The following is a 26,671-nucleotide window of genomic DNA, read 5'->3' as shown; positions in this document are numbered from 1 at the left end:
GGCATTCTGACAGGTTTTCCTGGTTTTCAGTTTGAATGTCTCTGGTGAACTTTCTAAGTAATTCCGTAGGAATAGGCATGAAGATTGTCCACACATGAGCTGTTGTGGTGATTTCCCTGAAAGTTATATCAAGTTGTCCAGCTTTATTTTCCATGGCCTTGGAAATGGGGAAGTTTTAGTTGCACAGTGATTCTAAGTCAAAGAATGGGAAGAAGTAGGCAATGTTAGTGTGGAAAGTTCTAGGCAAGTATTATAGAAAACTAGAAGAATTTAGGACAAAGTCAGTTTGCAGGTAGAAAACAATATCTCTACGATAATTAACAGCACTAGAATCTGATATCCACAAAGATGTATTATTGAAACATTATTTTTCTTTCTGTAATGATTCCTATGTCTGTCAAAGATAACCACAATAAGACTAATTTCTTTGCAGATTAAGTCTAATTTCAATAAACTTGGCCTGATTCTTTACATAAATGCATCAAGAATAGCGATTGACCATATAAACTCTTTTAAATCTGCTTTGCTGGATTGTAATTTAAGAAATCTCAGATTGGACTTTTAAAAGACTCTCGAGGCTAGGAAGCCAAACCAAGGACTTGATTAAAACCTGGAGAACAGATTCTTATTGAACTTATGCAAATATATACATTGTCAAGAATACTTAATCAGAATTTCCAAACTCTGGAGAGATGAGGTAGGGAGAAAATGATAAATGCTTCAACCCTTGCTGCAAAGCTATCTATAACTTACAGAAATTGGGTAAATATAACTTTAAAGAAAGGAGAATAAGGTTTACTTTAAATATGGAAAACAAAATATTAAGGAACAAGGAATTTTTTTTAGATTTTAAAAAAGATTTTATTTATTTATTTATTTGAGAGAGAGAGAGGGAGGGAGAGTAGAGGGAAGGGCAGAGGGAGATGGAGAGAAAGAGAATCTCAAGTAGATTCCCCGGTGAACATGGAGACTGACCTGGGCTTGATTCTACAATGCTGAGATCATGAGCTGAGCTGAAACCAAGAGTCAAATGCTTAGCTGACTGACCCACTCAGGTGCCCCAGAATCAGCATTTTTAAATGAAATCATAAAAATTATGATTGTGTTCATCGGGTCATTCAGTCTTGTGTCATTCTTGTTTTGCTTCATCTTGAGTTAGCAGCTTTATGAATCCATCAGTTTTCCAATAGAGTTTTAGAAGTTCTTACTCAGTTCAGTGTTATGATCTTAAAGTCATCAGAGACCTGCATTTTAGGGTACTTCTTAGGGTGTTTGCCATGAATCTATTTGAAGATAAGACATTTTTGCAGTGCTAGTACCATTTTGTTTTCATTATTACTGCTTTGTAATCTTTAGATCTGGGGTTGTGATACCTCCCTTTGTTCTTCTTCCTTAGGTTGCTTTTGCTATTTGGGGCCTTTTGTGGTTCCATACAAATTTTAGAGTTAGTAGTTCTAGTTCTGTTAAAAATACTATTGATATTTTGATAGGGATTGCAGTGAATCTGTTGCTTTAGATTGCTTTAGGTAGTATGGATAATTTAGCAGTATTAATTTTCCAATCTATGAGAATGATATATCTTTCCATTTGTTTCTGTCAACTTCAATTTATTTATCAATATTTTGTAGTTCACAGTATAGGTCTTTCACCTGCTTGGTTAAATTTATTCCTAGGTATATTATTCATTTTTGTGCGATTGTAAATGGACTTGTTTTCTTGATTTTTTTCTGCTACTTTATTGTTGGTGTATGGAAATACAACAGATTTCTGCATATTAATTTGCATTCTTCAACATCACTAAATTCATGTATTACTTTGAGTAGTTTTTTGGTGGAGTATTTAGGGTCTTCTATGTATAGTATCATGTCATCTGCAAATAGTGACAGTTTTACTTCTTCTTTACTGGTTTGGATGTCTTTTATTTCATTTTCTTGTCTGATTACTCTGGCTAGAACTTCTAGTACTATGTTGAATAAAAGTGGTGAGAGTGAACATCCTTGTCTTGTTTCAAATCTTAGAGGAAAAACACAGTTTTTTTTTTTCTTTTCAGCGTAACAGAATTCATTGTTTTTGCACCACACCCAGTGCTGCATGCAATATGTGCCCTCCTTAATACCCACCACCTGGCTCCCCCAACCTCCCACCCCCAACCCCTTCAAAATGCTCAGGTTGTTTTTCAGAGTCCATAGTCTATAATGGTTCACCTCCCCTTCCATTTTCCTTCAACTCCCTTCTCCTCTCCATCTCCCTATGTCCTCCATGTCATTTGTTATGCTCCACAAATAAGTGAAATCATATGATAATTGACTCTCTGCTTGACTTATTTCACGCAGCATAATCTCTTCCAATCCCGTCCATGTTGCTACAAAAGTTGGGTATTCATCCTTTTTGATGGAGGCATAATACTCCATCGTGTATATGGACCACATCTTCCTCATCCATTCGTCTGTTGAAGGGCATCTTGGTTCTTTCCACAGTTTGGCAATGGTGGTCATTGTTGCAATAAACATTGGGGAACAGATGGCCCTTCTTTTCACTACATCTGTATCTTTGGGGTAAATACCCAGTAGTGCAATTGCAGGGTCTTAGGGAAGCTCTATTTTTAATTTCTTGAGGAATCTCCACACTGTTCTCCAAAGTGGCTGAACCAACTTGCATTCCCACCAACAGTGTAAGAGGGTTCCCCTTACTCCACATTCTCTCCAACACATGTTGTTTCCTGTCTTGTTAATTTTGGCCATTCTAACTGGTGTAAGGTGATATCTCAATGTGGTTTTGATTTGAATCTCTCTGATGGCTAGTGATGATGAATATTTTTTCATGTGTCTGTTAGCCATTTGTATGTCTTCATTGGAGAAGTGTCTGTTCATGTCTTCTGCCCATTTTTTGATATGATTATCTGTTTTGTGTGTGTTGAGTTTGAGAAGTTCTTTATAGATCCTGGATATCAACCTTTTGTCTGTACTGTCATTTGCAAATATCTTCTCCCATTCCGTTGATTGCCTTTTTGTTTTGTTGACTGTTTCCTTTGCTGTGCAGAAGCTTTTGATCTTGATGAAGTCCCAAAAGTTCATTTTCGCTTTTCTTTCCTTTGTCTTTGGAGACATATCTTGAAAGAAGTTGCTGTGGCTGATATCGAAGAGGTTACTGCCTATGTTCTCCTCTAGGATTCTGATGGATTCCTGTCTCATGTTGAGGTCTTTTATCCATTTCGTTTATCTTTGTGTACAGTGTAAGAGAATGGTCGAGTTTCATTCGTCTGCATATAGCTGTCCAATTTTCCCAGCACCATTTATTGAAGAGACTGTCTTTTTTCCACTGTATATTTTTTCCTGCTTGTCAAAGATTATTTGACCATAGAGTTGAGGGTCCATATCTGGGCTCTCTACTCTGAAAAACACAGTTTTTACCATTGAGTAAGACTTTAGTTGTGGGTTTGTTATATTTGGCCTTCATTATATTGAATAAACCCATCATGTTGAGACTTTTTATTATGAATGGATGTGGAATTTTGTCAAATGTTTTCTTTGCACCTACTAAGATGATCATATGATTTTTATCCTTTTTTTTAATTTTGAGAATAAATCCCTTTGATTGTGGTGAGACTTTTAATGTATTGTTGAATTTGATTTGCTAATAATTTACTGAGCTTTGTAATTATTTTGATAAAGGATATTGGCCTGTAGGTTTTTTGTTTTGTTTTGTTTTGTTTTTGTAGTGTTTTTGTTTGATTTTGGTATCAGGGTAATGCTGCCCTCATATGATGTGTTTGGAAGTTTTTCTTGTATTTTTTGGAATAGTTTGAGGAGAGAAGGTATTAATCCTTCTTAAGTGTTTGGTAGAATTCACCTGTGAATCTGGTCCTGGATTTTTTTTATTGGGAGGTTTTTGTTTTGTTTTTATTACTGACTCAATTTTGGTATTAGCAATTGGTCTGTATAAAGCATGAGTTTTTGAGAAAGGGAGGAAAGAATTTTAAACCCAGTGGATTCCACCTTTCCATTTAGATTACCTAAGGTCTCTTAATATGAGGGGCCCTCTGTTTTTAACATCTATACCTAAACACAAGGAATCACACTTCTCACCCCCTTTTGAATAGAATAGTGTAACTTACCAAGGAGTTTCAATAAACAAAATCCAGGTATGCACAATAAAGTTAGAGAGCTCAGATGCAAAGAAAACAAAACTCAGATTGAGGAGATCCATACCCTCAAGCTCCAAAGTCAGCAAGAAATCAGTGAGCTCAGTGGATTCAGGGTATCAACACTTGTTTGCTCAGTGTTGTTGGAGTCATTGGGGTCTTCTTTGGATTTCCCTTCTGAACCTATGAATTGTCAAAAGTTCATAAATAACAGAACTAAAAACAATTTATCACTGAAGCAGTAATCAGCAAAAGTTTATTTTGCATATATCAAAAAGGTAATTCACAAACCAGGAGTTCTTAAACCAAAACATGGGATGAGGCTCAGGGGTATATTATTATAAAGCAGCCTATATAGTGGGAAGGCAATGACTGTTTATTGTTCATGGTGATTAGAAAAAATACCAGCCTTTTCTTAAATTATAGGGAATGGGTTTTGTCTGCTCAGAAAAATTTCAAGGCTGGCTTCAGTTTGTTTTTGTTTTTAACAAAAGGTTCCCAAATCAAACAAACCAAATGAGATAAATAGTTTAATTGTCATGGGGAAGTCACCAGAAGTCTTCAAGATTCCAAGATAACTTCATTGAAAGATTCAATGCAAAAGGCTGATGAAAAAATTAAAGACCCAATGATACCTAAAGAAAAAAGACTTCTTTTTTTTTTTAATTTTATTTATTTGGCAGAGAGAGAGATCACAAGTAGACAGAGAGGTAGGCAGAGAGAGAGGGGAAAGGAGACTCCCTGCTGAGCAGAGAGCCCGACGTGGAGCCTGATCCCAGGACCCTGAGACCATGACCCAAGCCGAAGGCAGAGGCTTAACCCACTGAGCCACCCAGGCACCCCAAAATAAAAGACTTCTTAAGATTGACATGTCTCTTTCAACTCCCCTCTATCTTCCTTCTCCTTAGTACTGTATTTTACTAATCCCCTGAGTTGCTTGCCACTCTAACCATAAACCATAAGATGATAAACAAAATCCACCAAGTTAGTGGACTTAAAACTGCAACAGCTCCAATGCCAGAAAACTAAAAATGCTGTTTTACCTCCTAGAGGCTCATCATCAACACACTGGCCAAGAAGTCAGTGTCTTGTTTGTAATCAGCGGGGACACTGAAAAAAAATATTTTCCTCAAAGATTTTTTTTTTTTTTTTGTCGAACTCTTCCACACCAACTCAAATGCCCCATATCTACCCTCGAAGGAGGGCGCCCATATAAGCTCCTTTTAGAGTTGCCAGGACTTAAATGAAATTTCCTGTAAACTCTTACCAGTTGTTTTCTTAAATAGCAAGGGGAAACTAAATTAAAATTAATGGAAAATCTTGCTAAATGCTGGTAGATACTAGAAGGATATTCTCTAAACCCCACTGTCTTTGGAGCCTGCAGATGGGATCTTAGGAAATCTGCAGAGCTGGCGAAGCTTAAGAATTCTTACTGGAATCAGTTCTCCTAGGCCTCTTTAGTGGTTGAGAGAGGAAAGTGAGATTTTATGTTATCCCTTCCCTTCTAAATTCAGACTTTTACAAATTTGGTTTTGAGGTCTCCATTGGTTGTAGATCCTTTCTCTCCCAGGGACAACTATTGCTTTCTTGCTTGTATTGTTTTGTTCCTAAGAATTTGACTGGTTTTTAACCTGCCAGGGCCCTACCGTTGTTGGATTCTTGTGTATGCAGGTAGCTCAAGAATCAAGGCACCTAAAATATGGCCAGACAGAAATATGGGTTGCAAACCCACTTGTCACTGGGGTCCTACTGACCATTTCCCATTCTCAGGGAAATTATCTGTCATTCTTACTTTTGGCAATTTTTGGAAATGGCTCTGGATGTTGGGAAGCTAGTATCTTTGAGTTGTTTAATATTGCCAGGAATGTTTACTGTTTGCCCCAGCTGAAAATTGACAAGATGTTTGCAAGGATTTCTAAATAGCTTTATGGCCAAATTGTAAGCTGATATTCAGAGACTGATAAGAAGTTTTCTTTTTTTTCTCATTTATTTATTTATTTTTTCAGCGTAACAGTATTCATTGTTTTTGCACCACACCCAGTGCTCCATGCAATATGTGCCCTCCCTATTACCCACCACCTGGTTTCCCCCAACCTCCCACCCCCACCCCTTCAAAACCCTCAGGTTGTTTTTCAGAGTCCATAGTCTCTTATGGTTCACGTCCCCTTCCAATTTCCCTCAACTTCCTTCTCCTCTCCATCTCCCAATGTCCTCCATGTCATTTGTTATGCTCCACAAATAAGTGAAACCATATGATACTTGACTCTCTCTGCTTGACTTATTTCACTCAGCATAATCACTTCCAGGCCCGTCCATGTTGCTACAAAAGTTGGGTATTCATCCTTTCTTTTTTTTTTTTTTTATAAACATATAATGTATTTTTATCCCCAGGGGTTCAGGTCTATGAATCACCAGGTCACCAGGTTTACACACTTCACAGCACTCACGATAGCACATACCCTCCCCAATGTCCATAACCCCCTCCCCCTCTCCCAACCCCACCTCCCCCCAGCAACCCCCAGTTTGTTTTGTGAGATTAAGAGACATTTATGGTCTGTCTCCCTCCCAATCCCATCTTGTTTCATTTATTCTTCTCCTATCCCCCAAGCCCCTATGTTGCATCTCCATGTCCTCATATCAGGGAGATCATATGATAGTTGTCTTTCTCCGATTGACTTATTTCACTAAGCATGATACCCTCTAGTTCCATCCACGTCGTCGCAAATGGCAAGATTTCATTTCTTTTGATGGCTGCATAGTATTCCATTGTGTATATATACCACATCTTCTTTATCCATTCATCTGTTGATGGACATCTAGGTTCTTTCCATAGGTTGGCTATTGTAGACATTGCTGCTATAAACATTCGGGTGCACGTGACCCTTTGGATCACTATGTTTGTATCTTTAAGGTAAATACCCAGTAGTGCAATTCCTGGATCACAGGGTAGTTCTATTTTCAACATTTTGAGGAACCTCCATGCTGTTTTCCAGAGTGGTTGCACCAGCTTGCATTCCACCAACAGTGAAGGAGGGTTCCCCTTTCTCCGCATCCTTGCCAGCATCTGTCATTTCCTGACTTGTTAATTTTAGCCATTCTGACTGGTGTGAGGTGATATCTCATTGTAGTTTTGATTTGTATTTCCCTGATGCCCAGTGATGTGGAGCACTTATTCATGTGTCTGTTGGCCATCTGGATGTCTTCTTTGCAGAAATGTCTGTTCATGTCCTCTGCCCATTTCTTGATTGGATTGTTTGTTCTTTGGGTGTTGAGTTTGCTAAGTTCCTTATAAATTTTGGATACTAGCCCTTTATCTGATATGTCGTTTGCAAATATCTTCTCCCATTCTGTCAGTTGTCTTTTGGTTTTGTTAACTGTTTCCTTTGCTGTGCAAAAGCTTTTGATCTTGATGAAATCCCAATAGTTCATTTTTGCCCTTGCTTCCCTTGCCTTTGCCGATGTTCCTAGGAAGATGTTGCTGCGGCTGAGGTGGAAGAGGTTGCTGCCTGCGTTCTCCTCAAGGATTTTGATGGATTCCTTTCTCACATTGAGGTCCTTCATCCATTTTGAGTCTATTTTCGTGTGTGCTGTAAGGAAGTGGTCCAATTTCATTTTTCTGCATGTGGCTATCCAATTTTCCAAGTACCATTTATTGAAGAGGCTGTCTTTTTTCCATTGGACATTCTTTCCTGCTTTGTCGAAGATTATTTGACCATAGAGTCGAGGGTCTATTTCTGGGCTCTCTATTCTGTTCCACTGATCTATGTGTCTGTTTTTGTGCCAGTAGCATGCTGTCTTGATGATGAAAGCTTTGTAATAGAGCTTGAAGTACAGAATTGTGATGCCACCCACTTTGGCTTTCTTTTTCAATATTCCTTTGGCTATTCAAGGTCTTTTCTGGTTCCATATAAATTTGAGGATTATTTGTTCCATTTCTTTGAAAAAAATTGACGGTATTTTGATAGGGATTGCATTAAATGTGTAGATTGCTTTAGGTAGCATAGACATTTTCACAATATTTATTCTTCCAATCCAGGAGCATGGAACGTTTTTCCATTTCTTTGTGTCTTCCTCAATTTCTTTCATGAGTACTTTAAAGTTTTCTGCGTATAGATTCTTAGCCTCTTTGGTTAGGTTTATTCCTAGGTGTCTTATAGTTTTGGGTGCAATTGTAAATGGGATTGACTCCTTAATTTCTCTTTCCTCTGTCTTGTTGTTGGTGTACAGAAATGCAACTGATTTCTTTGCATTGATTTTATATCCTGACACTTTACTGAATTCCTGTACAAGTTCTAGCAATTTTGGAGTGGAGTGTTTTGGGTTTTCCACATATAGTATCATATCATCTGCGAAGAGTGATAGTTTGACTTCTTCTTTGTCGATTTGGATGCCTTTAATTTCTTTTTTTTTGTCTGATTGCTGAGGCTAGGACTTCTAGTACGATGTTGAATAGCAGTGGTGATAATGGACATCCCTGCCATGTTCCTGACCTTAACGGAAAAGCTTTCAGTTTTTCTCCATTGAGAATGATATTTGTGGTGGGTTTTTCATAGATGGCTTTGATCATATTGAAGTATGTGCCCTCTATCCCTACACTTTGAAGAGTTTTGATCAGGAAGGGATGCTGTACTTTGTCAAATGCTTTTTCAGCATCTACTGAGAGTATCATATGATTCTTGTTCTTTCTTTTATTAATGTGTTCTATCACATTGATTGATTTGCCGATGTTGAACCAACCCTGCAGCCCTGGACTAAATCCCACTTGATCGTGGTGAATAATCCTTTTAATATACTGTTGAATCCTATTGGCTAGTATTTTGGTGAGAATTTTTGCATCTGTGTTCATCAAGGATATTGGTCTGTAGTTCTTTTTGGGGGGGGGAATCCTTGTCTGGTTTTGGGATCAATGTGATGCTGGCCTCATAAAACAAGTTTGGAAGTTTTTCTTCCATTTCTATTTTTTGGAACAGTTTCAGGAGAATAGGAATGAGTTCTTCTTTAAATGTTTGGTAGAATTCCCCTGGGAAGCCGTCTGGCCCTGGGCTTTAGTTTGTTTGGAGATTTTGGATGACTGTTTCAATCACCTTACTGGTTATGTGCCTGTTCAGGTTTTCTATTTCTTCCTGGTTCAGTTGTGGTAGTTTATATGTCTCTAGGAATGCATCCATTTCTTCCAGATTGTCAAATTTGTTGGCGTAGAGTTGCTCATAGTATGTTCTCATAATTGTCTGTATTTCTTTGGTGTTAGTTGTGATCTCTCCTCTTTCATTCATGATTTTATTTATTTGGGTCCTTTCTTTTTTCTTTTGGATGAGTCTGGCCAGGGGTTTATCAATCTTATTGATTCTTTCAAAGAACCAGTCCTAGTTTCATTGATTTTTTTCTATTTTTTTTTTGTTTCTATTTCATTGATTTCTGCTCTGATCTTTATGATTTCTCTTCTCCTGCTGGGTTTAGGGTTTCTTTCTTGTTCTTTCTCCAGCTCCTTTACATGTAGGGTTAGGTTGTGTACTTGAGACCTTTCTTGTTTCTTGAGAAAGGCTTGTATTGCTACATATTTTCCTCTCAGGACTGCCTTTGCTGTGTCCCACAGATTTTGAACCGTTGTGTTTTCATTGTCATTTGTTTCCATGAATTTTTTCAATTCTTCTTTAATTTCCTGGTTGACCCATTCATTCTTTAGAAGGATGCTGTTTAGTCTCCATGTATTTGGGTTCTTTCCAGCTTTCTTCTTGTGATTGAGTTCTAGCTTCAGAGCGTTGTGGTCTGAAAATATGCAGGGAATGATCCTAATCTTTTGATACCAGTTGAGACCTGATTTGTGACCCAGGATGTGATCTATTCTGGAGAAGGTTCCATGTGCATTAGAGAAGAATGTGTATTCTGTTGCTTTGGGATGAAATGTTCTGAATAGATCTGTGATGTCCATCTGGTCCAGTGTGTCATTTAAGGCCTTTATTTCCTTGTTGATCTTTTGCTTGGATGATCTGTCCATTTCAGTGAGGGGAGTGTTCAAGTCCCCTACGATTATTGTATTATTATTGATGTGTTTCTTTGATTTTGTTATTAATTGGTTTATATATTTGGCTGCTCCCACGTTAGGGGCATAGATATTGAAAATTGTTAGATCTTGTTGGACAGACCCTTTGAGTAGGATATAGTGTCCTTCCTCATCTCTTATTATGGTCTTTGGCTTAAAATCTAATTGATCTGATATAAGGATTGCCACCCCAGCTTTCTTCTGATGCCCATTAGCGTGGTAAATTGTTTTCCACACCCTCACTTTAAATCTGGAGGTGTCTTCGCGTCTAAAATGAGTTTCTTGTAGGCAACATACTGATGGGTTTTGTTTTTTTATCCATTCTGATACCCTGTGTCTTTTGATTGGGGCATTTAGCCCATTAACATTCAGGGTAACTATTGAGAGATATGAATTTAGTGCCATTATTAGCCTGTAAGGTGACTGTTCCTGTATATTGTCTCTGTACCTTTCTGATCTACTACTTTTAGGCTCTCTCTTTGCTTAGAGGACCCCTTTCAATATTTCCTGTAGAGCTGGTTTGGTGTTTGCAAATTCTTTCAGTTTTTGTTTGTCCTGGAAGCTTTTGATCTCTCCTTCTATTTTCAACGATAACCTAGCAGGATAGAGTATTCTTGGCTGCATGTTTTTCTCGTTCAGTGCTCTGAATATATCATGCCAGCTCTTTCTGGCCTGCCAGGTCTCTGTGGATAAGTCTGCTGCCAATCTAATATTTTGACCATTGTATGTTACAGACTTCTTTTTCCGGGCTGCTTTCAGGATTTTCTCTTTGTCACTAAGACTTGTCAATTTTACTATTAGGTGACGGGGTGTGGACCTATTCTTGTTGACTTAGGGGGGTTCTCTGCACCTCCTGGATTTTGATGCTTGTTCCTTTTGCCATATTAGGGAAATTCTCTCCAATAGACCTTCTGCTCCCCTCTCTCTTTCTTCTTCTTCTAGAATCCCAATTATTCTAATGTTGTTTCGTCTTATGGTGTCACTTGTCTCTCGAATTCTCCCCTCGTGGTCCAGTAGCTGTTTGTCCCTCTTTTGCTCGGCTTCTTTATTCTCTGTCATTTGGTCTTCTAGATCACTAATTCTTTCTTCTGCCTCATTTATCCTAGCAGTGAGAGCCTCCATTTTTGATTGCACCTCATTAATAGCTTTTTTGATTTCAACTTGGTTAGATTTTAGTTCTTTAATTTCTCCAGAAAGGGCTTTTATCTCTCCAGAGAGGGTTTCTCTTATATCTTCCATACCTTTTTCGAGCCCGGCTAGAACGTTCAGAATCATCATTCTGAACTCTTGATGTGACATATTACCAATGTCTGTGTTGATTAGGTCCCTAGCCTTCGGTACTGCCTCTTGTTCTTTTGTTTGTGGTGATTTTTTCCGCCTTGTCATTTTGTCCAGGTAAGAGGATATGAAGAATCAAATAAAATACTAAAAGGGTGGCAAAGACCCCCCCAAAATGCGCTGTAACCACATCAGAAGAGACCCCAAATTGTGTGTGGGGGGGAGAAAGGGGATAAAAAGGGGTTCAGAAAAAAAAGAAAAAATTTTAAAAAATAAAACAAAGAAAAAATATAAAAAAGAATGAAAAAAAATATATTTTAGATAAACGAATCAAAAAACATTAAAATGAAAAGGGTAAACGTTTTAAAAAATTTAGCAGAAGAAGAAAAAAGAATGAAAAAAATTGAAAAAAAATTGAATTAACCGTAAGACTAAAGAATCATGGAGAGAAATCCATGAGTTCCGTGCTTTGCTTTCTCTTCCTCTGGAATTCCGCTGCTGTCTTAGGAATTGAACCTGCTTTCCTTGATAGATGAACTTCGTCCTGGCTGGATATTTTGTTGATCTTCTGGAGGAGGGGCCTGTTGTAGTGACTCTCAAGTGTCTTTGCCCGAGGCGGGATTGTACCGCCCTTACTGGGGGCCGGACTAACTAATCCGCTCGGGTTCGCTTTTGGGAGCTTCTTTTCCCTGAACGCTTTCCGTAGAGTTCCGGAGTACAGGAATGAACATGGCGGCCTCCCAGTCTCCGGCCCAGAGGAGCCGAGAGCCCGGGGCCCCACTCCTCAGTGCGCCCCCAGAGGACAGCACCCAATCACTCCTGTATCCTCAGCCTCCAGCTGCGCTCCGAGCTCACCCAGCTCGCAACCAGTTCAAGGCAACCCTGAGCTGAGAGTTCAGTCCTCATCTCTGTTTCTGTAGCTGGCTTCTCCGTTCTAACACCTGTGAGCTCTGTGACACTCCGACACCCCCGATCCTTCTGTGACCCTGCGGAACCTGGGGCCATGCTGACCCCGCGTGGGCTTCACCCTGGTTTAGCCTCTGGAGCAAAATCCCTCAGTGGAACAGACTCTTAAAAGTCCTGATTTTGTGCTCCGTTGCTCTGCCACTTGCCGGGAGCCGGCCCCTCCCCTGCGGTCTATCTTCCCGTTGTTTTGGATTCACTTCTCTGCCAGTCCTACCTTTCAGAAAGTGGTTGATTTTCTGTTTCTAGAATTGCTGTTCTTCTTCTCTTTGATCTCCTGTTGGATTTGTAGGTGTGTGCAATGTTTAGATAAGCTATCGAGCTGATCTCCTGCTACCTGATGTAGTCTCAGCCTGCTACTTCTCCGCCATCTTGACTCCAAGAAGTTTTCTTTTAAGGTTTTCTTTTCTAAGCTTAATGTACCTAGAAGGAAAAAACAAAAAGACAAACTTTATCCAAGGACAAAACTCTAAATCTAGAACACAGGAATCTTTTGATTTCCATATCAGTTGAAGATCTTCTCTCTGATCTAAAGGAGGAGATAGATAATGTAGTTGGTTGGGTGGGTCTGACTCCTTGAGAGCATTCAGATTGCAACCTAATTCTTTGAGGAATTATAAACACATGTACTTGTCTTGTAAGTTGAGTCTTTTACAAGAACATAAGTGAATCTCTGGAAGCAATTCACTCACTTTTCCATTTTTAAAACCAATCCCCAACTTTCCCTATTCCTCTCAGAAAGTTGTAAGTATAAAATTCTGGATTTAGGAAACAAAAATCTCTGGAGAAACTTGGATCCTTTTTCTGTGTCTTCGAGATATAAATGTTCTACCTGGTCTGCTCAAGGATCTCTTATCTATGGATACCATCTCTTTGAAATGCAAATTTTAGGGAGAAAATTTCTATCAGAAGGAGAAAGGAAAGGGTACTTGGAGCCTAAGGCTATGCAAAATCTTAGAAGTCTTTTCCATGAACATGATAAAAATGTGTAAGCCATCTGAGCAGGTAATCTAATTTATTCTATTTGCTAGAAACCTATTTGGACCCAACTTTACTTTGAAAGGCTACTAAGTTTTATATTATTTTACCTGTCCTATGGCAGGTAAAATAGCTCTAAGATATCTCTTTATAACTATCAATGTTTATATATGTCTGTATATTATAAATGTGTAATTTTTTTTCTATCTCTGGATGGTTTTGCCAAAATTAATTTGTTCAGTTATATTTATATATAAATATATATCAAATATGCTCACAGGAATATAGAAAGTAACCCAAATGTTTCTCAAGTTTGTTTTAATCTAAAATAATCTTGGTAAATAAATATTAATTTAAATTTGTTGGCTTAATCAAAACTGGATGTCTTTAGAACTATCAATATTAAGTATAAACAGATCTATAACTTTTATTCTATCTAGGTTTACTAAAAGTAAATCTATAACTTTTATTCTATGTAGGTTTACTAAAAGTTAAAGAAGCTCATGTTATCTGTTACAGATAGAGAACAAAAGGTTGATGGAGGGAGGTGGGTGCGGGATGGGCTAGATGGGTGATGGGTATTAAGGAGGGCACTTATTGTGATGAGCACTGGGTGTTGTATGTAAGTGATGAATCATGACTTCTACTCCAGAAACCAATATTGCACTGTATATTAAGTAGCAAAAGCTAAATTAAAAAAAGGATAATTTCATAGATAAATAAACAGCAAATAATCTATTCATGAGTAATCTAAACATAATTGTTAAGAACAAGTAAATTAAGTAGAGGTAAGACAGAAGTTTATAAGTTAACTTTCCAATAATAATTATGCTTTTTTGTATATCTACTTAAAAGTAGTTTCCAAAATCTTTTTGGTAACTTGAAATCTTGATATTATACTGAGATAAGTTAAATGATGGGTATCAGTTGAATATCTAGATCATTTCCAAGGAATATAAAATACTGAAACATTAACAACTGAGCATTATCTACATTTGACTTCCTTTTACAGAAGAAACAAGGGGGGGGCGCCTGGGTGGCTCAGTGGATTAAGCCGCTGCCTTCAGCTCAGGTCATGGTCTCAGGGTCCTGGGATCGAGCCCCGCATCGGGCTCTCTGCTCCGCAGGGAGCCTGCTTCCCTTCCTCTCTCTCTGCCTGCCTCTCTGCCTACTTGTGATCTCTCTGTCAAATGAATAAATAAAAATCTTTAAAAAAAAAAAGAAGAAACAAGGGTATTTGATCTATTAGTAAACATGTTTTGTCTACATTGAAAGTTTACTGAGGATATTTGCCAGTCCACAATTGCTTAATCTTAATTTTCACTAGGAATTTAGGATTCTAATGGTACTAATTAAAATCAGTATATGTACTTAAAACTATTTCAAAATAATAAGGGTGAAAGTAAGCCACTGTGAATGAAAATAGGTAAAGAAAGTAAAATGACTATTTCAAAATGAGAAAGAAGGACAAAACATAGTAAATAATCTGAATGGATATAAAAAGTTATAGAACTTTTGTAGAAAAGGAATCTTAGGAAATGAATGTTAATTGTGGTCAAGCTAGCTAAGATTAGAATGGATTTATTGTTTTTTTCCCCCTTAAAAAATGAGTTTTATTATTAAAAGTACACTGGTGCAAAATTAAAATTTGGTCTTCTCTCTGCTAAAAAGATAAAGTATTCTTGTGCTATGGGTCTGCTCTTGATAAGTGATTGTGAAAGCCTTTTTATTTAGTCACTTCACCTTTTGGGCAATCTCCCTGGAAAGCAAAGTTGATTTTGTTTTTTGTTTTTTTACCTTAGCAAAATAGTTTCCTGTGTTTCATGTTGTTTTTATACCAGGTCTTGAATTACCTAATAGAACCCAGTCTTATTCATATTAAAAGAGCCAAGTCTCATTCATGACAATGTAACCTTTTGTGTTTGCCTTTCAAATCTTTTACTGCTAATTGGGTTAATAAATAATTAACTATTCGATAATAATCTATAATCCTACTTAGTCAAATATTCAAGTGTTTTGATATTTTGGCAACTTCCTCAAATCAAACCTAAATGGAGTTCTTGACCTCAAAGTATCTTTGATATTTCCCAGAGGGTCCCTGATAATCTCAGATTTGTTTTCACCTGGTAAGAGAGAGATGTTAAACAAATTAGGTCTATTTGACATGTTAAATTATGTAGAAAGCATTGTCAAATAAGTATTCATAAACTGTCAAATAAGTATTCATAAAGATTAATGGAATGGACTCTACCAAGTGCTCTCATCCACCAACTCTGTTGCCAAATTACAAGGTCTTTAAACTTGGGTGCTTATTTCACAACCGAAGAAGACTTTCCCTAACCTCTGGTCTGCACAAATGCTAGAGACATTAAAATCAAATTGACTAGAAAAAGAATTAGCTGACATTGAGGTACACTGCTTCCTCCCAAAACATTAAGAATGTTTCTTTTCATTTCTCCTTTCTTTCCAACAATCCTTTTCCTAATTCTTACGTCATGAAGGTCTTTGTCATTCTCTTGTCAACCTACTGCCTTGCCCTGGCCTGGTAAGACATTGCCATTGTTTACATATCTCAGATGATTGTAAAAGCAGGTTATCCAACCCTCCAGTCAACTGTTGGATTTACCATGATGCTGGTGATTCCTTAATTCTTCTCATCACAAACTTCTCCCTCATTTCCAATGCCTCAGTTTCTCTGGAATACACTTGTGGGTAAACACTTCTGGAGAAGTGGAGACTTTTATATAAAATCCATAAACAAGCCATTTGGCTTGAGAAAATGACTTCTTCAATGGTGTCTTTCTTTGATCACTTAAACTAAGTTGGTTTGAGCCTTGGGGGGTGTGGCATTGGAAATTTTCGAGTATCCTCCAAACATTGGGTATTATTCAGTTTATAACCATTCTAATATTCTCCTTGATACACTATATTCTCTCAAAAGCTTTAAATGCACGCATGCAGTCACTGGTGATGAGACAAATGGTCTTTCTGTGTCTAGAATGACAAAAAATGGGATGAAGAAACTGCCAACTAAAGGACCAACACCTTGATACCCTAACCTATGAATTGCAGTTAGAGATTCATCCTGATTCCAACATCAACTAGGAGTGGTAGTTCAGAGTGGCACTAATACTTTAAATTTTGATCAATACTTGCAGTACAACTAAGAATTTATCAAAAGGGGGGGACGTTGATGATATTAATTTATATATTGGGACGCACAAAATGGAGGCCATCTCAGTGGCCTAGCCCATGTCACAAATCTAAACAAAGTTAGCCTGCACTTATTGAAAACACCTGTCGAGAGACCTTAACTTCTGTCACAATCTTTCAAGTTAGCTTCAACTAGCTTATCTTACCTAGAAAATAGGACCTGCTAGCCTCAGAAGGAAATCTCTGAATTCCTAACCATTCATGCCTTGTTTCCATGTTGCCTCTTCTTACATTCTATAATGCTCATTCTTGCCCACAAAACCTTAGGAAGAGAGCTCCACTGTTTGATAAGCTTTGTACTCCCTAAATACATGGATTGTTTTTCCTTGAATAAAGGAGTTAAATTAGTTACTAAATTGTTTTAGTTTTGTTATTTGATAATAGTAAACTTGGGATGTTGAAATAAAGTGGCAAGAATTCTGTCTTGTCTTCACTTTATTATTCTCCTTGGGGAAAAGGGAGAGAGTAAGATCTGCCTCCTAGTTTTAAATGCCTAGTTTAGTGCTCAGTACAGGTGAGGCACTTGATGAATGTTATTTGATTGGAAAGTAGACAAAATATCCCAATTTGAATGTCTATTTTATACCAGAAGTTCTTACAAATGTAGGCAGTAAAGCGGGCGATATCCCTGTATTTCAGGTAAGGAAATAAGACCAGAGGAGATCCTACTTTGTGGATCTGTGTAGATTTTGAATGTATGCCTCTTTCATCCTCCATGATTTATTTCTGTGTTGAAATAATGACCAAGGCAGGCAGAAATTATTTTAAAAACGAGGTCTGAAGAAACAGTTCTCTAAGTAATATGTCTTAAAGTCCCAGAACACTTCAAATAATAATCAGACACATGTTTAGAAGATACTATAAATCAGCTCTTCCAGAACCCCTTTCCCCCAACTATAAAATGGATGTGGTAATCCAATAGTTCTTTTAATCAGGGACAAAAATCTTTAAAACCTCCAGTTATTCAAAAGGACTTTAAGTCATTTTCACAGATGTGTGAAGATTAAGGTAAAAAGAACTCTGGGATGACATAGGATAGGGTAGATTAATAACACATTGCCTGTTCATTCTAAGAGCTGAATATATATGCTTTTCCAAATTATGGAAATATCAGATGTATTAACCATGTAGTTAGAGCTCTTGGGAAGAGCAGTGATTAGTTATAAACCCACTTAATTTAAAATTAAGTTAAATTAAATTAAATTAAAATTTAAGCCAGTAGTTGAAGAAAGTAAATTTTTTAAATCCATTTGGGAATGGAATGGACCCAAATAAAACCTCAAGTGTGAGAAGATGAAAAAAGTTAATATTTTGATTGACCACACATCTCGAAAGGAAGGTTTAAAGGATGTGTAGGTCTTTGAGGCCCAAGAGTAGCATTCTGGTTTGTTAAGCTGAGCAAACACTAGGACTAGGACAAAACATTTTTTTCTTTCTTCTGAGTTACAGATTTGTACAAAGGGGACTTGGAAGAACATGAAGCTGTGGCCATTACATTGGATCAAAACTAGATTCTCTCAAGTTCTATAAGAGTCAGCTGAATTCACTAAAGTCCCAACAAGGACAAAATATTATATTTCATTATTTCTGCTTAGCAGCGGCTAATTTTTCCTTGACTCAGCTGAGTTTCTGAGCCTCTCAATCTAATAGACAGTTTCTTTCGTATTGTGTGTACTATCTTAGCCTCTGCTCATGGATCAGAAAATAACAGAAATAATGTTTGCTTTATAGGCACCTTACTTATGAAGTATCTCAGAACCAAGTCAATTTAATTGCTTCTGTGTACAGCAGAGAACCAGCAAATCACTTCACCAAGGTTGTAATTGGGACAAATAGGACACGAGGTCAAATGATAAGGGATAGCTGGAATCAGGAAAAGATGTAGGATTACTTGTCTTACAGGTGCCCCTCCAGGCTCTGACTGGCCAGGTGCCAGGAAGACAAGCCTGGAGGAGAGGGTCTTGGCTTCTCCTTCCTTCAATTCCATTGGTCAGCATGGACCTGTCCATTTGCAAGCCCATTACCACAGCAGCAAACAAGTTAATGTCTGCCCTCTTACACTTTAGTCTTTGTCAAGCAGTAGATTTTAAAATTCTTTGGGGGCAGGGTTGCCTTAGTCACTTTTACATAACCTCCCTGTCAATATCCTTGGTTTGTAGTAGGTGATTCCTTTTCAAGTAAAAATATCTCTCAGTTATTTTAAGGTAAACACTCTGTTTTATTATTTTAGAATTTTTGGCAGGGGCTATTAGAACAGATCTCAAAGATGTAATGAAGCCTAAATGAGCAAAGCTAATATGTTAAATATGTTCTTGTCCAGATAGTGTCACTTCTGGGGGTAGGGGAAGAATATGCTCTCTCAATCATACGTGAATACGTTATCTATTCTAAGAACTTTCTTTGGCAGTCCTAGTTAACCTTGTCACTGGTCAGGTGATGGAGCCCATTTGGAATAGGGATATGAACTCACCAAAAGGGTGAGTCCTGGTGTCTCTCTTATAGAGGCCAATAACCATGATTATTACTGTTCTTGTTGTATACTTTTTTCCTTTATGTCCTTATGAATAAATGATACTTGGTAGCACAGTATCTTTGAAAGCTACTGTTTTATTAATTTAGTTAGAATGACATCCATCTTTTTTCTGCCTTCTCCCTTTAAGCAAAAGCATGAAATTATTTTTATAAAAACTGGAGCAAGTTTTTATTCTATTTCCTATAAAGTTCTTGAGAATCTTCTAGATTATACTCTTGAAGTATATAAATCTGAAACAAACAAACATCCTACCACAAACACAGGCTTGCTTTTGATAAACTTGTTTGCATTAAGTCTCTGAGGGTTTCCTTAACATAACTTTCAGAATATCAAGATTCAAGGGAATTTTTATAAAAGAAATGTTAGCATTCATAACTCCCATCTGCTGTGTACCTCCAGTTGACAGGTACTAAGATATGTTCTAATGACCTCTTGTTCAACAACTTTGTGACCTTGGAGTGTTATCCCCATTTTACAGACAAGGAAGTGGGGATCCTGATAATTGATGTGACTTCATATACCTAGCAAGTAGTAGGCAGAGCTGTCTCACTTGAATCCACTGTTGGGGAAACTTGGCTAGTATTTGGGTAGCTGTAGAATTTTTTTACAAACACTTACTATGTCCAGAGTAATTACTTACTATATTCAGTCCACTTTTGCCTGAAGCTGGAGGCTTAGAGAAATGGTATTAAAGGATCCTGGAGGAATAATTAAACCCTTTCCCTATCTCTGCCCCAACCCCCACTTTAACCCTCTTACAGGAAGGCATATATATCTAATTTTATTTTTAAAAAAGATTTTATTTATTTATTTGAGAAAGAGAATGAACGCATGAGCTGGGGGTGAGGGGCAGGAAAGGGCAGAGGCCGAGGGAGAAGCAGACTCCCCACCGAGCAGGGAACCTAATGTGGGGCTCCATCCCAGGACCCTGAGATCATGACCTGAGCCGAAGACAGAGACTTAACTGAATGAGTCGCACAGGTGCCCCATAATTTTGTTTTAGAAGCTTGTGATGACTACTTGGCAAAAAAAACCCACTTCATTATCCTAGTGTTTCAGAAACGTGACTTCTGAGACATCTGACATATTGGTACTTGTACTGACTTTAACCCACACTCCAAATAGGAAAGCTTGGTCTACACTGCCACCAAAGTATACTGCTCAGTCAGACCCAGATGTACTGCAACATATGAATATTCTCAGTGCGTGACAGTAGCCATATGGATTTACACAATTTCTCACTGAGTTTAGTTTTAGTATTTCTTTTATCAGGTAAAGGGGCTATTTTGCTGCAGGGAAAACTTGTCAATTAGAGGTTTGACACGGCTCAAAAATTATACTGGTTCAACTGTTGAATGCATATAAATCTTTCATTTTTAGTGTATGTGTTCTAGTGAATCCAGATTCATGTTAGTTTGCATGTGTTTATGATATTCTCTAGAAAGTTTAGCATTCCGGAGTTCTTCTAAATTAATGCACAGATTGCATCATGGGATGTCCAGTGTAGTTATTTCTTTGGATGCAGTGTAGCTAATGGCGCTACACTGTGTGTGTGTGTGTGTGTGTGTGTGTGTGTGTGTGTGTGTTGAAAGGAGAGAAAGAGAGAGACAGAGAGATTGGGAAGAGAATTCTTGCATACTTGGGGATTGGAATTCATAAAAATGATGTGTTCCTTTGGTTTCAGACTGACTTAAATTTCTTTCCTATTATAGGAGTAATGCATGTTTATTTTAAAAAATGTAGATGAGCCCCAAAAAGGAAAAAAGAAATGACATCTTAGAGTTAGTCACTGTTAAGATTTTGGTATCTCAATCTGTATGTGTGTGTATTCATACATATGATTGTTTTTACAAAAATGAGCCAATGCTATAAATATTCTAGAAATTATGTTTTCTGCTATATCTATTTATTCAATACCCTTCTATAATATTTTTAATGTGAAAATTTTTATGGCATGGTTACATTGTCTCTCTTGAGCATTAGATTTTTCACTGTTTTTCTCTTTATTCTGTAATCTTGTAGCAACTGATTGATAGAAAATGTTTCTTAAATTGCAAATTACTTATTGGCCCCCTTCTCCAACTGTAGTCTGCGGAGTGTGTTTTGTTTGTGCTTCCCTGCCCTGAGACCCATTTCCAGCTGAAGAACACTCCAGTGTGATGGCTACTGACAGCTCCTCTACTTTAGCTGTTTCTTCTTGTAGGAGACAGAGCACGTGGTACCCAGCCAGCCAGAGTGTCGGGGGAGAACAGGAACGCCAGCTCACGAGAGTCCGCAAAACCACTCCTTCAGGTGCCAAGAAACAGTACGAGTTCAACAAAGGTGGGCCTTTTGTCGTCAGAAATTGTACTGTGCCTGGTATTGCTTTCCCAGAAATGCTGATGCTGTGCTTGCCACTCCCACACAAGGCAAGGCTTTCTGATTTTGACTGGCATTCTTTACAAGTCACAGAAGCTGCTTAAAGCAGCTGTGAGAGAGTATCATTGAGTCTGAGTTGAGGAGAAATGTAAATAACCTACAGTTTCTGCCTTCATTTTGGAGATAATCAGCCTTCGGCTCAGAGAGAAGAGGAGAGAGTCTTGGAGAAAGAAATGCTGATTTCATTTGTCCTCTTTTATTCCATGCTGGAGATGATGAGGTTTTCCTCTGTGATAATGATAATTAGTGATGACAGTGTAGACATCAAGCCAATTTCTTTTCGCATATTATCTCATTTAGCTTTTGCCTCTTCTTCACAAAGTGAGTACTAATAGCCCCATTTTATGGAGGAGAAGCCTGAGGTTGGGACTCACTGAGGCACTGGCCTGATGTTGCACAAGTGAAAAAGTTGAGCCAGACTTTGAGCCTATAAACGTTTGATTACAGAATAGCAGGTGTGGCTTCTGTGCTGATCCAAATAGTGTCCTTGAGGCACTTGAAGCGGCCCTGGGGCTGGCCTCTCTGGTCTGCTAGACCTGTTGGAGACAGCCCGGGGTCCAGGGCAAGGACGGAGGTGGAAAGTTGTCTGCAGCACGGTTGGCATGGCACTCTGATGGGAGCCCAGCATGGCAGCTGTCTATGGAAAGTCTCTCCTGGAAATAAACAGAAGAAAGAATTCAGCTGCTAGTTGTGTCAGCTGTCTTTGTAGGATCATGTGTACAGCATAATCATAGCCTTCACTCAGTGGGAAGGGAGTGCTGTGCTTATGAGCATGACCTTTAGATTTTTTTTTTTTTTATGGCAGCACAGCCTAAATGAATCAACAACTACAGAGAAGTTGGCTGCTATGTAATTTTGCTTTAAAATATTCAACATGCTAAATTTAGAATCAAAGAGCCCCAAAAGGTTGGAGGGGGTCCCAAAACCAAGGTGACCTGCTCTCCGACCAGATTAATAGGTTTCTTGTATCACCCCTCTCACAAGTTGCCACCTCTCTTCTGTTTATTCTTATGTGACTTCGGGTCAGGTAAGACTCAGCCTTGTCATTTCTCTGCTGCTTGGGGCATTCTCCTTCCTATTTGAAGCCTTATTAGAATGAAGCTCTTTTAGACTGACTAGAGCCAATTTTGTGCAGTCGCCCTGTCTCCCTTCCACCACATTGGTGACTGCCTTTCTCAGCAAGAACAGGCCAACTATATACCCATGCATATTTCAAAATAATAATAACAAAACAAACAAACAAACAAACAAAACTGAATCATTCTTGTGTATGGAATGTATGGCAGCCCTTTGGGGTAAGTATTCCACAGAGGCTAATCAGGAAAAACATCAACAGTTAGACTTCTCAAAGATGCTTGATGTTTGATAACTTTAGACCACTTTAGATTTCACCTACAGTGGGGAAAGTAAGTGGTACAACTACTGCTATCAGAGCGCAAGTCAGAAATTTAATAGGATTCTGTGATGGGAATCATTTACATATGATTAGTAAAGATCTAAGAGTATTGGATTAGAATAGTTTGTGTTTTTTAAAGATTTTATTTATTTATCAGACAGAGAGAGAGAGAGGAGCACACGCACAAGCAGGCAGAGTGGCAAGCAGAGGCAGAGAGAGAAGCAGGCTCCCTGCCGAGCAAGGAGCCCCATGTGGGACTCAATCCCAGGACCCTGGGGTCATGACCTGAGCTGAAGGCAGCGGCTTAACCGGCTGACCCACCCAGGTGTCCCTGAATTAGAATAGTTTTGATGAGGAAATATACTGGGCAGCAATTCTTACATTTACGGATGGGAAGTTACAGTTGAATTTGGATTCTCAGACCGATGGTACCTTTTCTCAGAAGAATAGAGATGTACATATATACAAGTTTGTAAGGAGGTTCCTTGACCTCCTCTGCATGTCAGTGAAAGGAACAAAATACCGACAGGGTCCCCAGGCAGCCTTCCTTGTGAAATCAGGTTTGTCTCTCCCCAACACATCGGCCACTTCTACATCTTAGCAAACCTCCACAGGACCCCAAATACCTTGTCCTTTTCTTCCTTTCCCTTCTAGCCTCCAGGTTCCACCTTGATGGTACCTAGCTTTATGAGCTAGCACCATTCCAGAATATTCTGTACCCCATTGTTGGACAATCACAGAATCTGCAATTAAGTATCAGGTCAGAAGCAGTGTCTGATACTATTAAGTTTAGTATTTAGATTGGGCTGGTAACCTTTAAACTAGACTTATTTCTCACAGCCATGGTGGTGTCACCTAGGGACATTCTAATGAAACTTAAAAAAAAAAAAATCTCAAAATGTTACAAGGATTGTGAAACTTGAACTGGTGAAATGAGATCTGAGGCTAAAAACAACTTTGAGTCAGGTAGCTCACATTCCTGATAACATTTCCCTTCCCTTTTAAGCCAGCATATGGCCAAGTTCAGGCATATGGTGCCCAAAAAGATCTTGATAGAGACATGATACCATAACAGGATGCTCCAGACCTACGTTTGGCTCAAAGCGAGAGAAGGAGCCAGGATAAATCTCTGCGGTTTTAAAATGCCACCTTCTTGGGAGTGGGGGGAGAATTTTATTTGCATAATGAATACTTTGAAAAAGGGAAGAAAGATCTTTTTGCCACTAAGGGGTCACATGTCACTTCAATGAGACTCAAAGTTAGTCTTCAGAGAATGAATCCATCCTTGTAGAAATGAGATTTTGGAGCTCATTGTGTTATGGAGTGGGAACTGATCTTTGCATGTCTGTCAAGGAGAAATAGTTTCCTACCTTCAGCTCTCGGATCATGTTGTATCTTCAGCTCTTTCTAGCATAAGGAGCCTCTATCTGTGTCTGTGGATGAGCTTTAGGGAGGTTTATGAGTGTTTTTCCCGAAGTTTGAGTGCATATACATTATATTGGTTTTCTGCTGCTACTGTAACAAGTGACCACAAATCTGTGGTTTAAAATAATCCCCATTTATAATCTTATAGTTCTGTAGATATCCAACATGGGTCTCCTTGGGCTAAAATAAAGGTATCAGTAGGCCTATAATTCCTTTCTGGAGTCTCGAGGGGGAGAATCTATTTCCTTGCTTTTTCCGGTTTCCAGAGGCTGCTTGCCAAATACCTCTTCTTCCACTGCAAAACTAGCAACATTACATCTCTGAGTATTCTTCCATACATTTCCCTCTAACCATGGCCAAGAGAGATGTTCTCATTTTAAGGATTCATGGGACTAGATGGGGCTGACTCAGGTAATACACAATAATCTCCTCATCTCAGGGTCTTTTACTTGATCGTATCTGCAGAAGCCCTTTTGTCATGTAAGAGTAACATGTGGAGTGGGACAAAAAATTAGGACACAGGGAGCTTGGTGTGTGTGTGTGGTGGGGGGGCGGGCGGGATTATTCTGCCTGCTACATAAAAGTTTGGTTTTCCATAGAAAATCTCTACAACATTCATCAGAATCTCATGTGGTACTCATGACCCCCAAAAAGTCCTATCCTAACCTTTTTCTACCTCCCAGTTTGCTTGTTCTTCAACAGAGCAGCCTCGGACACTGATCTCACCCCCTCCATCCTCTTTCACGGTGTCCTTCCTTCTGTTTGCCATGTCCTGTCTGTCCTTATACGCTATTCCTTGTTCAATGCCCCACAGCAGAGAGCTCAAGTTTGGTGTCCTGTGGTTTATCTAGTGTGGAGATACACTTGCCTTGTACGATGTTTTTAAAAATATATATTTTTAAAGATTTTATTTATTTATTTGACAGACAGAGATCACAAGTAGGCAGAGAGGCAGGCAGAGAGAGAGGAGGAAGCAGGCTCCCTGCGGAGCAGAGAGCCTGATGCGGGTCTCGATCCCAGGACCCTGAGATCATGATCTGAGCCAAAGGCAGAGGCTGAACCCACTGAACCACCCAGGCGCCCGTGTTTTAAAAATATTTTGAGACGATATTTAAAATTCAGAAATTTTGTGGATTTGGAGATGTTTTTTGAAAAACTAAGGATGGGATAACCTATGGGCTATATTCCCAAGGGGCAACAATTAGCTGGAACTGAGGAGCAGGTGTCCATTTTTCCACAACTCCCACCTGGATCTGCCCCTTTATTTATGCTCTTTGCTGGCTCCTACAGGCATTTGATTTATAATGCCTGATTTAATCATTTTCTTCCCAGCGACTGCTCATCCTAGGTACTCTAGCTGCCTGGAGCTAAGCCCTAATAAGGTGATGTCTGATAATGTCTTATGCCTCCTTTCCAAGATGATGTATTTACATTTTAACTTGGATTTTCATTGCCTCTGAGTGGAGGGGCTGTGTGTTACCCTACTCTGGCATGCTTTTCAGTACCTGGAGCTTTTTCAAAACACTTAATAATTATAGAACTGCATTTGGTTAGAGCAAGAATGAAGCCTTAGTAATTATTTAATACAACCCTCTCATTTTCTAATTTGACACCCAGTGAGGCTGTGATTTGCTTAAGCCCTAGCTCCCCTTTTAACAGAATCAAGACAAATGCCATCAATCTGTTCAGAGCAGTCACTTGATGAATATGCATCAGTTTGATTGATTTTTTCTTTTTTTTTTTTTGGTGTAGCTGCAGCCAGTGCTGATCCTAGGAACCCTCATATATGGCAAAGGAGGATTTATGAATGTAAGAGAATAGTAATGAAGCTGGGGATTTCTTACCCCGCTAAGTAAATGTACTTTTGAGAGTGATTAACTCACTTGTGTTTAAAATATTGTATTAAAATTTATGACAGCATTAAACTTTTAATGTCATTAAAGACCTTGTCTGTATAAACAGGAACTATTCCATATAGCATTGTGTCACCACTAATTAGGTTGGTGGTTACATTTGCGAATGGGAGTTTATTAGCCTCTTCATCTGGAAGTTCCCATTTAGAGGAATTTGAAGATTGGTGTGTTAGCAAGAATAATGGCCTTTGATGGATTTGACTATTTTTGTGATGTTCTAGAAGAAAGAAAAAGCTTTGTTGTTTTATGGAAAGAGGAAGTTTTGTTGGCAGTAACTTTTCCATGGGGAATAAATCCTTTCAGCTTTTGTTTTTGAGATAGACAACTTGTCTGTATTTTAATAGCTAATTGTTTCTTATTTAAGTGTTTATCA

The 26,671-nt window shown here is 38.5% G+C and overlaps 1 protein-coding gene across 5 annotated transcripts in view; it reads left to right on the top strand.

The window, feature by feature from the left end:
• FAM13C (family with sequence similarity 13 member C) overlaps positions 1-26,671 on the top strand; it is a 154,211-nt gene that overhangs the window by 38,284 nt on the left and 89,256 nt on the right. For all 5 annotated transcript variants that reach the window (XM_046027092.1, XM_046027091.1, XM_046027090.1 and 2 more), the window contains one exon: positions 21,350-21,468. In XM_046027092.1, the coding sequence (XP_045883048.1) occupies positions 21,350-21,468 (119 nt within the window). The remainder of the gene's footprint in view (positions 1-21,349; positions 21,469-26,671) is intronic.

This window comes from Meles meles, chromosome 13 (genome assembly GCF_922984935.1).
Source record: "Meles meles chromosome 13, mMelMel3.1 paternal haplotype, whole genome shotgun sequence".
Classification (NCBI taxonomy): domain Eukaryota; kingdom Metazoa; phylum Chordata; class Mammalia; order Carnivora; family Mustelidae; genus Meles; species Meles meles.
This window is presented reverse-complemented; position numbering and strand designations above follow the sequence as displayed.